Genomic DNA, 13,857 nt, shown 5'->3' with positions numbered 1-13,857 from the left:
GGCAGCATCACCGAAGCCACCTTTCCCGACGTCGTTCGCTGGCTCAATGGATGATGCTGGCCTCGTAAGATCGCAGCCTCTGTCCCGCCTCCATCCACGGGGTTGAAGTCACCATGCATGGGTTCCCCCATTGCTGGTTTTCAGGGTCGTTTCCGGAGTTTGTCACCAGTTTTGAAGACTCACAGTGCTTGATGATCTTGGGAACAATTTGCTTTCTGGGTAGATTTTGGAGAGTTTCGCCAGGTTGAATCTTGAGAAAAATTGGTCATTTTCGCATTGGAATATTCATTAGATCGCACTAGAAAACTCCCAATTTCTGCAACCCATCTGCCACAGCACCGAAAGAGGTGTCGATTTCTATAATTTGGGTGGTTTTGATTTCTGGGTTTGATTTTGATTTTGATTTTGATTTCTATAACTTGAGAAGTTGAACCTTTCGTGAAATAATTTTCTTCTGGAGTGTTGCCAGGTTTTGGTGAATCCAAGAATGAAGCGGAGGTTTCGGAAAGGAACAACGTTGAATTTTGTGGGTCTCCTCCCAGGAGTTGCAAGACCAGCTCAGGATTGAGCTCCGGTGCTCCGGTCTCATGACTGGTGCGGTAGTCTCTGTTTCATTATCAACTGGGATTCGAGAAGAAGACACCCACGCTCGGGAGGGATTGTCTTTTAGTTTGGGCTATTGGGCTCAGAATGTTAAGAAAATGGGCCTCAAAACTTTGAGTAATATCAAAATGGGCCGGAAGATATGACTTTATCTCAATTTTTCTAATAAAACTACTTCATATCACTTAAGTCAGTGTTTTGAAACTCGAATCGGCCGACCCGACCAGACTGTCTAGGCCTTTCGGTCAAGTTCCCCCTTTTGAATTGTTTATCCAAATGTACCGATTTCAAATCGTTTGAACCGGCGATTGGACCGTCATGATATCAATTTTTTTTAGAGTTTTTCTTTAACACTTTAATAAATTTTGACCAAAACCATTTATTCAGTATTCTTATAAAATTCAATCAATTTTTGTCTCACTGATATTTTTCGTCCAAATATTTATGTAATATTTTTTAATTATTTTGTAAAATTTAGCCATCAATATCTTCATTTTGATCCTTGTGGCTAGGAAGGAATGCACAAAGTACCTCAAAGATAGGATAGAAAGAAAGAGAGCCTATGAGTTTAGACATATGTTTATTTTAATTAATATCTTAGTATTTATTTAATATAGAAATGTGAATAAAATAGGACTTCAATTGAAAAATAGAAACAAAGAAATTCACCCACCAACATGAATAAGAGGGAGTAGTTGAACTCTTGTAAAGCTTAAAAATATAGATTTGACAACATTTGTGGAAGAACTTTCACCATCAATATACATCTCTACTTCATTTCTAGTGATTTGATTGTTGATATATTAACAAAATCGATAATTACATAATAATAATAATAATAATAAAAAGACTATAATTGCTTTTAAAAATTATTTTTAGAAAATTATTTTTAGAAACAATTTTAACATGTTTTTTAGAGTAAAAATTAGTTTGAAAATTTGTAATATTTTTAACCTTTTTCGTATTTTTAAATTTTTTAAAAAATAACTTTTATCTATAATACATTATTTTCAATTTTTTTTAAAAACAATCACTAAAAAACAAATAAAATATGTTTCCAGAACAATTTTCGAAAACTTGTTTTATAAGAAATTGAAAATAAATGCATTTTCATGTTCTTTATTTTAAAAAAATAAAAACACAACATAAATTTTTTGTTTTGGATTATATAAATAAACGAATTTATTATTTAATATTAATAAGGGACATACTTGTTATTTTTGTTTTTAAATTTAAAAACTTCTACAAAAAATATAGTTTTATTTTATATCTTTAAAAATTATTTTAAAAACTTTTTAAATTTGATGAAGTAATTTTTTTAAAATAATTTTTAAAATCATTAATTTTTCAATGTAAATCATTATTATTATTTTTAAATTTTAAAAATAAAAAATAAAAAGTTTATGCAAATGCATATTAAATTTAATAATTTAAATAAAAATTAAATTCTTTTATTAACCAAGCTTTAAAAAATTAATAAATTTTAATTCAATATACATTAGGATCATTAAAAAAAAAAAAAAAATCTATAGAAAGCCAATAAAAGAGATGATAGAGAGCATTGATGGACCTATAAATGGACTCTTTCTAATAACATTTTTCCATAAAAGGAAACGGAGAAGAGAGAAGAGAGAAGAGAAAAGAACATCCCAGCCGCCAAACATATCGAACTCCATATGCATTCTCCGTTGCTCCTTCAGCAGTTGAAAATATCTTCCTCTTTTTGCCTGAGCATTGTAGCTGAGGTGAGAAGCCTCTGTCCCTTGAGCGGTTGAATTCATTCAGAGGATTGAAAGGTAAAAATTCCTCCCTTTTTTTCTTTTCCCTCTGTTTGGTGGCTGAAAAACCTGAGAAAAATAGAAGAAGATGGAACATTTCCTGATTTTCTCATACTTCATGGCGAGAGGAAAAAAAAGAAAAGAAAAGAAAAGGAAAAACCCACATGAAAGCTCAGTTCAATGGAGGCTTTTTTTTTTTTTTTTTTGAGGGGGTATTTTTTTCCTGCGTTTTCTCAGCATCCAAATGGGGTTATATTAAAGTTTTCATTGAATTGATTTTCTTGCATTATGGTTAGCTGAGAGGTTGCTTGCAGCTGATTTTAACATTAATTTGTATTTGAAAACTAAAAATATGTGCAAAAGTAAGGTTTCCTTTGATGGGTCAGAGTTACAATGAGAATCTCTAAGCTTAATTAGGTGAATTAAAGAAAAAAAATTGTCTGTTTGGTTGCTCAGAGAGAGGAAAAAGAAAAGAAAATGATACATGTTATATGATTTTATGTTTCAAGCAATTTTCATTTCCAACGCATAACCAATTACAATAAAAAGGACATTTTCACCACTAAATTGAATAGCTGTATTTGGGCTCAGTTCAATGGAGCTTTTTTATGGGCTTTATTTTCCTGCATATCCTCAGCAACCAGCGGAGTTAAAATGAACTTTGCATTGGTTCATTTGTCTTGGATAGTGTTAAAGAACATGATATACATTGTGAACCCAAATCCCGCAAGCTTAAACTTTTAAGAAAATTGGTAATTGAACATGGTATTAGAGCTAGGTTTGGCAGAAGGTCATGTGTTCCAGCCGCTCTCCATGTGTGACAAAGAATGTCTGAACTGTGTTTAATTTCTTTTCTTACATTATGTTTAAGTGATAAAAAACATAAGACTCCAAATCTTAGTTTAGCTTCCTTTTCCTATTGCTTTTCTTGCTTTTCTTACATTATGTTCAGTGATAAACAACATAAGACTCCAAATCTTAGTTTACTTTCCTTTTCCTGTATTTTCTCATTAAAGAAAATAGTTCTGCGGCTCTTTTAATGTGAATTTCTAATTGTAACCTAAAAATCTATGCAAAATGAGCACTTGGTGAATCAGAGAGAAAATGAGAAATGGATTGTAAATTGTATGATTTACAGAAAATGAAATACATAGGCCGGGTTGGTGTAGGTTTTGCATTTTTTGGATCCCAATAAATTCAAGATCTTAATATATCTCCTTTTCCTTCATTTTTTGGCAGGAAAGCAGAGTGAAAGGGAAAATCTCAAAGATTGCAAAATAGGATGAGCTGCATGCATGTTTTTCCCAACAGTTCAGTTTCTCAAGCAAACACTGTTCGTCGGGTGTTCAAGCTAGAGGGAGGACGAACATTAGTTCAGGTCAATGGTCAGAGAGTCATCTCTGCATGCCTTAATGTGGAGGTTAAAGCGCCAGAGTTTGCAAATTTAGGGAAATTAGGGTTTGGGGAGAGCAAGGATGTCATGGAGACGGAAGGGAGAGTTATTGTGGGAACATATGCAAGAACTCCAATTGTACTTGTGAGTGGCAAAGGATGCAAATTGTATGATGCTGAAGGACGAGAGTATTTGGATATGAGTTCAGGGATTGCAGTGAATTCACTTGGACATGGTGACCCAACTTGGTTGAAAGCCGTCATTGAACAGGCAAACACGCTGACCCACGTCAGCAATATCTACTACTCAATCCCTCAGGTTAATGCTTCTCTTGATTTTTGTTGTTAATATGTTTCCTTAATACTTTGTTTGGTTGCTTGGAAAATTGAGGAATAGAAAAGAAAATGGGTTCTTTGAGTTTTTTAATCTTATGTTTTGGTTTCTGGAAAATGAAGAACTACTTTGACAGACCCAAATGATTGTATTACAGTTGTGAGTCAGGAGGCTTTCCTTTCCTAGACCTCACATAATAGGTAATTTGGGATCCAAAAATGACTATTTCCTTTGTTTTTCTACATTTTCTCAGGTTTAAGGGCATTTGTGCCTTATTTGGAAATGAAAACATTTTTTTTGTTTCTTCATGTAGCATTTGACACAAAATATTTTGTTTCTAGTTACATTTTCAAATTCCTTTTTTTTTTTTCCTTGTGTTTCTAATGATGTATAGAATTGGTTTTTTTTTTTAGGATTTTCAGAAAAGAAGCTACTTAGATTTTCCTTTCATCGTGTTTTTTGTTTCATGATACTCTCATTTGTAAGAATGGACTTATGTCTTCACATATTTTTGCCAGCAAAATAAGCATTGTGTAATTTCCTTGGATCATCTAAACTTCCTGAGAGAGAATCGCATTTGTAGGTTTATCATGTACATCTTCTGCGTCAACTATTACTATATGAGTGCACTGTGATTTATTTGTGTATTTTGTATGTATGTGTGTAGAGACTTGAGAAATGCTTCTTATTCCAACTTTGTATAGGGATTACTGCCAAAGAGTAGAGAATTACCAGGGCTAGAAAAAATGAATTATTGAACTTCACCAATGTTACATATATGGAACATCATGCACTAGTTGTCATAAAAGCTTTATAATTCAAATCTCTCCACACCCTATGTGCATTTTGGGATGTAACTCCGGATTCTCGTAATGTTTATTAATAGATGGTATTTTATACTTGTTATGATAGCTAAATCAAATATCAGGCAGGTCTTCCTCAGTAATAAAACATACAGTCTACTTCTTGATGTTTCTTTGACTGATGAAGTGGCAATGAGCATACATATGCCTCATCTATTTATCATCACTTGTAGGCTATGCTTGTGTTTGGGAAGAGACATTGGTTTTAGGGAGTTGATGTGCTATTTAGATAATTCCTCCCTAGTATGTTCTTCCCTTGCCAAACTAGAGTACCCATTCAGTTGTCAATATTATTATTAAACCAGTGATGTAGCACTAAAATTCTCTTCTCCTCTTCCCACACACACATTGCATGGTAGGAAAGAGTCTAGACAAGAGAGGTAAAAAGCCTGTTTGATATAGAAGGACTGCTGTAATAACACCATGGAAAAGGCCATGAAAAATGTGAATCAAAATGGGAAAGCTTGAGCTGATGTTTTTTTAATTTAGGGTTGGGCCTGGTTCAAAAAAATTATTCAGAACACTATGGAAAAGGAACCCCAATTGTTGTACCCTTTTTAGTGGCATACCTACAGAAAGAAGGTAGAAGAGAAAAAAACTGGGTCCTGCTGCCAAGGACACTGGGAAGTCAGGGAACAACATACCAGAGCAGCCTGGCAAGTCTGGAAGTAATCAGCTATATATGGATTGTCCTTTCTAGTTTCTATGGAAAGAGCTTGAGCTAGGGTTGATGTTTGGTTCAGGCTTCTCACAGAAAGCATTGTGATTTCCAGAAAAAGAAAATGCATAAATTTGAACTGCCATACACTTCCACAGCACACACTAACAACCTGCAGAATTTGACTGATTCAGAGTGGCTCGAGTTTTAGTTGCTAAAACTGTCCCACAATAGAAATCCCTGTGTAAGAGTAATTGTCTGGGTGATTCTAATGATGAGCACATAGATGAGCGAATTGATGTGGAAAACTAGTGATGGGTGATTGCAAGAGATTTAGGTTCCTTATGTTCATAATTTGGCGTCCTAGAGTGCTCAAGAACATAAGTGCGTTCCATGAAAAAGTGTTGTCCAGTCCTGATTATGTTCAGTACTTTGCCCTGTAAAGTTTGCTAAGATAGGGGTGCATAAGTCATCCTAATCATAATTATATAAACAAAAGAACAACTTGTGATCATTTATTTTGTCAATGCCTGGTAAAGTGCACTATTGTGATGCATTGATTTTCTTTATTTGTTTATTTAAAAATTCTAAGTGAATACCCAAAATACTGGCAATACCATCGAGTTATTATTAGCCGAAATAGTGGGGCTTTATTCACTAATTCAATCAGATGCAAGGTTTTTGAGACCCTCCCCATGAAGAAATTTGGCTTACTACAGTCAATTAGGTGGCAAAGCCTATGTTAATAGCAGAAAGGAGAGAACTTTATTTTATACAAATTTCCTTCCCTTTATCATGTCACTCTAGATCCAAAAGCCATTGGAATATTTCTAAAAGTGTTTGCCTTTGTGCAGTTCAAAATAACTTGTCTTGTTTCATCATATTGAAAAGTCAAAACTTATAATAGCAAAAATGGTTCGTTACTGAAACTATAGCAGGAAACATATTCGTAGCAAGTAACAGCTATATCAACGATAAAACCTTTCCTCTGTAACATAATATTCAACTCCTCTTTTTTCATTTGCTGTGAGGCCTTTTTCTTAATTTGGTGCACGAAACCTTTCCTCTGTTTGTTAAGCAGTTATGATTTTGCTGCAGGTGGAGCTTGCCAAGCGTCTAGTGGCTTGTTCTTTTTCTGATCGTGTGTTTTTCTCAAATTCTGGAACAGAAGCAAATGAAGCTGCCATAAAATTTGCAAGGAAGTTTCAGCGGCACTCACATCCGGATGCAGAGGAGCCTCCCACGGATTTCATAGCTTTTACAAATAGCTTCCATGGGAGGACCATGGGTGCTCTTGCTCTGACCAGCAAGGAGCATTATCGATCACCTTTTGAACCTGTTATGCCTGGAGTCACTTTTGTAGAGTATGGAAATATAGAAGCTACAAAAGAGCTGATTCAGAAAGGCAAAACCGCAGCAGTGTTTGTGGAACCCATCCAGGGAGAAGGGGGTATATACAGTGCAACAAAGGAATTTTTACAATTTCTGCGAAGTGCTTGTGATGATGCTGGGGTTCTCCTTGTTTTCGATGAGGTAATAAACATTTCAGTGATGAAATATAGTTGCTCAAACTGATCCTATATGTTCAATCATGTTACCTATATTGCTTGATTGGAAACAGCCAAATTGCAGATAATTTTTTCAGTACATGCATGCAAGGATTTTATTTTATGGTCAGATTTTCCTAAAACTTACTGTATTATATCAGAAAACAATATCTGTGAAAGTCATTTTTCAATCCCCTTAGATTTGATTTCATAGATTTTACGTTTGGTGCGCATATTGGGTATTTGCCTCAATCTGGTGTCTCTTGGTTTACCTTCTTTAGATGTCCACTTAACTGCTAGGCCTCAACTCATTTCAGATAGAAACTTTCTGCTTCACTACTTCGTTAATGAATAATGTTTTCCAGAAGATATTGGGATGATGTGTAGACTAGGAAGAATTGTTTGCACTCCCAACCCCATAAGAAATTAAAAAGGAAAAAAGAAAAATTAAAATACTTGCTGCATGAAAAGATACAAAAAAGATAGGAATTCTATAGATGGATCCCTAAATCGCCATTATTGCTTTTATGTTTAAATGAGTGAGGTGAAGGTGTTTTTTCTTCCAAACTCCAATTCCCAAACCAATATGAATTGAAATAAAAAACAAGCTGTTGTCAGAATCCAGTTTCCATTTATCATGCAGTTAGGGAATTAATACATAAAAGCACACTACATTGTTTGCTGAATCCCAACTAGAATGAAAAATGGTAGAGGATTCTGTCTTTGAAAAGCAGAAGTGTCCAAAGGTGATGAGACTGCATTTGAGATTTATTCTGTGTGAATAATCTGTTTCATTTTGTTTGTAGCTCCAACAGCCTTCTGTTTTAAACCAAATTCCTACTTTTTGTCCTTAATTATTTGTTCAATTTTCCTATCTTGATCATGTTCTAATCCTGTTCTATAGGTTCAATGTGGTCTAGGCCGAACTGGGCACCTCTGGGCTCATGAGTCCTATGGTGTATTCCCTGACATAATGACACTTGCCAAGCCTCTTGCTGGAGGCCTACCTATCGGTGCTGTACTGGTCACCGAACGAGTTGCTTCTGCCATAAACTTTGGTGACCATGGAAGCACTTTTGCTGGCAGCCCCCTTGTCTGCAACGCTGCTCTTGCTGTCCTTGAAAAAATCTCAGAACCCAGCTTCTTGGCCAGCGTCGCCAAGAAGGGCCAATACCTGAAGCAAATTTTAACCCAGAAGTTGGGACATAACCCACATGTGAAAGAAGTACGTGGGCTTGGGCTCATTGTTGGGATTGAGCTTGATGTCCAGGCCTCACCGCTGGTGGTTGCCTGTCAAGAAGCTGGCCTCCTGGTGCTCACCTCTGGAAAGGGGAATGTTGTGAGGCTGGTGCCTCCATTGATCATAACAGAAGAGGAGTTGGAGTTGGCAGCTGAGGTTCTTTCCGGGTCTCTCCCAGCACTTGATGGGAGCAATTCAAAGTAAATGGGAGCAATTCAAAGTAGAAGAAAGAGCATTGCCGCCTTCAGTCCAAGGTTAGGCTTAGTTTTTCTTAGTTTTGGGACAGGCACTGGGTCTTGTAGTTCCAATACTGATTGACCTTTTTGTTTTTTTTTTTTTGGGAATTTTATGTTGAATTTACTTCTGGACAATTTTAGTGGCATGCTCGTAATATTATGAAAAATGAAGGATGTTTATTAGAAATTTCCATATCCTTCTAAAACCCTTGTTGGATCGTCAATTCAGCTATTCATTTCCACAAAAATTGATAAGTCATATTCAATTAATTTTTTTAATAATTTTTATATGTGGATGAAGTAACTAGTGAAGCTCATATGTTATCCACCCACCATATGCAAATTTTGCTTTCACAATATTGGATCATAATTAGGCAAATTTGGAAAAACAAAAAATTATGACTATTTTTTAGTTTGGAAAAAATTGAGAGAAAATATCAAAAAAAAAAAAAAAAAAGTAAAGAGGTAGAAAAAATAGAAGGAAAGAAAAAGTGAATGAAAATAAAAAATAAATTTAAAGTCAATAAATTATTTTTTATATGTTATTTTAAATTGGTTTAATTTATTTTAAATTTGTTTATATAAAATTAAATAATTTTAAAATATATTAGTTTCTTATTAATTTTAATTATATTTGATTTTTTTTCAATTTACAACCAATCATAAAGAAATTATTTTTCTTAATATTTTTTCTTTTTTTAATACATTTCTAACCCACATATAGAAAGTAATATTTGTTTTTTTTATTAAATAGAAAAAGTTAAAATATTTGATTTTTTTTCATTAATAGTAATCTGTTGATATAGATTGAACTTATGAATAAGAAGTTCGTTTTAATTATATTAATTGATATCAATAAATTATTTTTAACTAAATAAAAGAAATAAAATATTTTAACTTTTCTTATTTAATAAAAAAACAAACACCATTGAAGTTTCTTGTAATTAATGTAAATATATTACTATATATCCATTGATTTACGATTTTAATACACTGTTGCTTTTGGATCTTGAAAGACGTAAAAAAAAAAAAAAAGGATAAGAAATAAAGAAAAGGGAAAAAAAAATTAAGCATAATACATGAAACATAAGTTTGAGTTTAAATGTATTTTATCCCCTATTAAATGTATTTTATCCCTAGTAAAAATTAAAAGTAAATGAATGAATGAATGAATGAATTTTATATCCTAACATGATATCATAATATATCAGCTAGTAATCACCATCCAACCTATAGAAAGATGTATGGTTCGGGGAAAGTATATTCCGTATAACTAGAAAAGTAGGAAAAATACTTTATGAAATAGGCGGAATAGTAGAAAATATAACTAAAAAAATTATTTCAATTACGAATCAAATAAGAAAAAAATGATACAATAATCCATTATGATATCCTATGATTAAAAACGACAAAAGAGAATTTTACAATCAAACGGATATGAACAAACTTTGTTTGCAAGTGTATGAGATTAAACTCTTTTTTATAAAATTATAAATCAAAAGTCTTATTAAAAAAATCAATTTTGCTATGATACCATGTGAAATTCAAACGATTTAAAGAGAAAAGAGAAAACTTAGGGTTCCTATTATGAACAATTTTTTTTTTAAAATACAATACCATTAAAATTTAAATAAATATAATAAAAGGAAAAAAATACAACCACAATGTATCATAAGTGGTGAGTCTTTTATTAATATTTACACAGTCTGTACATAGAGGACAATGACATTATTTATTGGTATTATCTACAGATTATGAATTTTTTATAGCATTCAACGTAGGCTCCAACCACAATCTCCGGCCGGCACTGATTTTTCAGTCTTTTACTTGGAAAAAGAGAGGTGATACTCCACTATTACTTTTCTCCTTCCTCATCTTCTCTCCACCTCTCCAACTCCAATCCATCACCTGTTTTCTCCATGGATTGTGTAAGCCCCATCCTGGATGTCGCCACTCGCTTGTGGGATTGCACTGCTAAGCGTGCTGTTTACATCCGTCATCTCCCACAAAATCTCAACTCTTTGAGAACTGAAATGGAGGAACTCAAGAACCTGTACGAAGATGTGAAGGAAAGGGTGGAACGTGAAGAGAAACGTCAGAAGAAGCGTCTTCGTGTAGTTGATGGCTGGCTCCGCGGAGTAGAAGCCATGGAAAAAGAAGTGCAGGAAATATTGGCAAAAGGTGATGAAGAAATCCAGAAGAAATGTCTCGGAACCTGTTGTCCTAAAAACTGTGGCGCTAGCTATAAGCTTGGCAAGATGGTACTTGAAAAGATGGATGCTGTGACGGTAAAGAAGAGGGAGGGCTCAAATTTCAGTGTAGTTGCTGAACCTTTGCCTATTCCTCCCGTGATCGAGAGGCAGCTGGACAAGACTGTGGGCCAAGATTTGTTGTTTGGGAAGGTCTGGAAATGGCTCCAAGATGATGGAGAGAAGGTAAGCAGTATCGGATTATATGGAATGGGGGGTGTGGGCAAAACCACCCTCTTGACCAGGACCAACAATGAGCTCCACAAAACCAGGGTTGAATTTGATGCAGTGATTTGGGTGACTGTGTCCAGACCAGCCAATGTGGAAAAGGTTCAGCAAGTTCTTTTCAATAAATTGGGGATTCCCAAAGATAAATGGGAAGGTAGGAGTGAGGATGAAAGGGCAGAAGAAATATTCAATGTCCTGAAGACAAAGAAATTTGTGCTCTTGTTAGATGACATATGGGAGCGGCTGGATCTATCCAAAGTTGGTATTCCTCCTCTGAATCATCAAGATAAGTTGAAGATGGTATTTACAACGCGATCTAAACAAGTATGCCAAAAGATGGAAGCTACCAAGAGCATTGAAGTGAATTGCCTCCCATGGGAGGATGCTTTTGCTCTGTTTCAGACCAAGGTAGGAGCAGACACTATAAGTTCTCATCCAGATATACCAAAGCTGGCGGAGATGGTTGCCAAAGAGTGTGACGGCTTACCACTTGCCCTCATCACCACAGGGCGAGCAATGGCGGGAGCAAAAACACCCGAGGAATGGGAGAAAAAAATAGAAATGTTGAAGAATTATCCAGCAAAGTTTCCAGGTACAGAGGAGGATTTGTTTCGAGTATTAGCAATCAGTTATGATAGCCTACCCGATGAAGCCATCAAATCGTGTTTCCTATATTGCTCTTTATTTCCGGAGGATTATGAAATCTCTCATCGAAAACTTATACAACTTTGGATCGGGGAGGGTTTTCTGGATGAATATGACAACATACAAGAAGCAAGAAATCAAGGAGAAGAAGTTATTAAAAGTTTACAGCTTGCATGTTTATTGGAAAATGTCATATCTCCATTAAATGAAGAAGATGAAAAAGACGAATATTTGAAGATGCATGATGTTATCCGTGATATGGCTTTGTGGTTGGCTGGCGAAAACGGGAAGAAGAAGAACAAATTTGTGGTAAAAGATGGAGTTGAATCGATTAGAGCTCAGGAAGTTGAAAAATGGAAAAAGACACAGAGGATATCATTATGGAATACCACATTGAAGAACTCAGGGAACCACCATATTTCCCTAATATGGAGACCTTTTTGGCATCATGTAAGTTTATTCGGTTATTTCCAAATAGATTCTTTACAAACATGCCTATCATAAGAGTCTTGGACTTGTCAAACAATTTTAAACTTAAGGAGTTACCTGAGGAGATTGGAGACTTAGTTACCTTGCAATATCTTAATTTGTCGAGGACAGGTATTCGATACTTACCTATGGAGCTCAAGAACTTGAAAAAATTAAGGTGCTTGATATTAAAAAATATGTATTTTCTTGAGCCACTTCCATCTCAAATGGTATCAAGTCTTTCCTCTTTGCAATTGTTTAGTAGTTATGACACTGCAATGTTAGACTCTACGGGAGATTATGAAAGAAGGTTATTAGAAGAGTTAGAGCAGTTGGAACACATTGATGAGATATCCATCGACCTTACAAATGTATCATCCATCCAAACATTATTAAACTCCCACAAATTGCAAAGATCCACAAGATGGCTACAATTAGCTTGTAAGCATGTGAAATTGGTCCAACTATCCCTTTATATAGAGAGACTCCGTATTATAAATTGTTTTGAATTGCAAGATGTGAAAATCAATTTTGAAAAGGAAGTGGTGGTCTACTCAAAATTCCCAAGGCACCAATGCTTGAACAACCTTTGTGATGTTTACATATCGGGATGTTGTGAACTGTTGAATTTGACATGGCTTATTTTTGCTCCAAGCCTTCAATTTCTAAGTGTTTCAGCATGTGAATCAATGGAAAAAGTGATAGATGATGAAAGGAGTGAAATATTAGAAATTTCAGTAGATCATTTGGGCGTATTCTCGAGACTCAGATCTCTCGTTTTGTTTGCTTTACCAGAGCTAAGAAGTATACATGGACGTGCCCTAACTTTTCCATCTTTAAGAAACATCAATGTGCTTCAATGTCCAAGTTTGAGGAAGCTGCCATTTGATTCCAATATTGGAGTGAGCAAGAAATTAGAGAAAATCAAGGGAGAACAAGAATGGTGGGATGAATTGGAGTGGGAGGATCAAACCATTATGCACAAACTCACTCCATATTTTCAATCCGATTCGTTTGATTACAAGTAATTCCTTCTTTTTCTTCGTTTCATATATATATACATAATTGTATTTAAAAAATTTCATATTATAAATATGGCCAAGCCCAAATGTGCATTGTGATTGTTTGAGTCGGCCTCTCAAGATATTATTCTATTTTCTATTTGGAATATTATTTTAACTTTTCATGTATTTTAATTATATTTAGTTTCTCTCTGATTTCTCACTGTACATACTTCATTAGATTCGTTCGCACTTCAGAGTGGGAGGATCAAACCATTATGCACAACCGCCAGGTAAAATTCTTGTAGAAAAATGCAAAAATAGATTTTATTTGTAAATATTGTTTGACAACATCAAGTATTTCTCTCCAACCTCCTTTTCCAGGAAACTATCCCTTAATCTGCACGAAATCCAAAATGCAGAAGCTCAAAGGAAGACGCGACAATCTTCTCCAATCCTCACAAGCCTCGATTAGTGCATTGTTGGATCTTCACCAGCCATTTTCATCTTTTCCACTGCACATGAGCTTCCATGTCTACAAACTTGCGCTCCGAGCTCTGATTATCTTGTCAAAGCTTTTGTTTTACTTTCATTAGTCTCTTGTCAGCCTGTGCC

At 34.7% G+C, this 13,857-nt stretch overlaps 2 protein-coding genes across 2 annotated transcripts; both read left to right on the top strand.

Moving 5' to 3' along the window:
• Positions 1-2,224: 2,224 nt before the first annotated feature.
• On the top strand, positions 2,225-8,844 carry LOC117910618 (acetylornithine aminotransferase, mitochondrial-like). Its single transcript, XM_034824714.1, has 4 exons — positions 2,225-2,399; positions 3,621-4,092; positions 6,727-7,161; positions 8,080-8,844. The coding sequence occupies exons 2-4, from the start codon at positions 3,664-3,666 to the stop codon at positions 8,617-8,619; spliced, it is 1,404 nt and encodes a 467-aa protein (XP_034680605.1). The 5' UTR covers positions 2,225-2,399; positions 3,621-3,663; the 3' UTR covers positions 8,620-8,844.
• A 1,614-nt stretch (positions 8,845-10,458) lies between these two features.
• On the top strand, positions 10,459-13,719 carry LOC117910613 (disease resistance protein SUMM2-like). Its single transcript, XM_034824709.1, is given in 4 exon segments — positions 10,459-12,161; positions 12,164-13,265; positions 13,484-13,535; positions 13,627-13,719. Coding segments are annotated over 4 exon segments (2,760 nt in total). The 5' UTR covers positions 10,459-10,570; the 3' UTR covers positions 13,642-13,719.
• The last annotated feature ends 138 nt before the right edge of the window (positions 13,720-13,857 follow it).

This window comes from Vitis riparia, unplaced genomic scaffold (genome assembly GCF_004353265.1).
Source record: "Vitis riparia cultivar Riparia Gloire de Montpellier isolate 1030 unplaced genomic scaffold, EGFV_Vit.rip_1.0 scaffold788_pilon_pilon, whole genome shotgun sequence".
Lineage (NCBI taxonomy): Eukaryota > Viridiplantae > Streptophyta > Magnoliopsida > Vitales > Vitaceae > Vitis > Vitis riparia.
The sequence above is the reverse complement of the archived record's forward strand: the minus strand, read 5'-3'. Positions and strand labels throughout refer to the sequence as shown.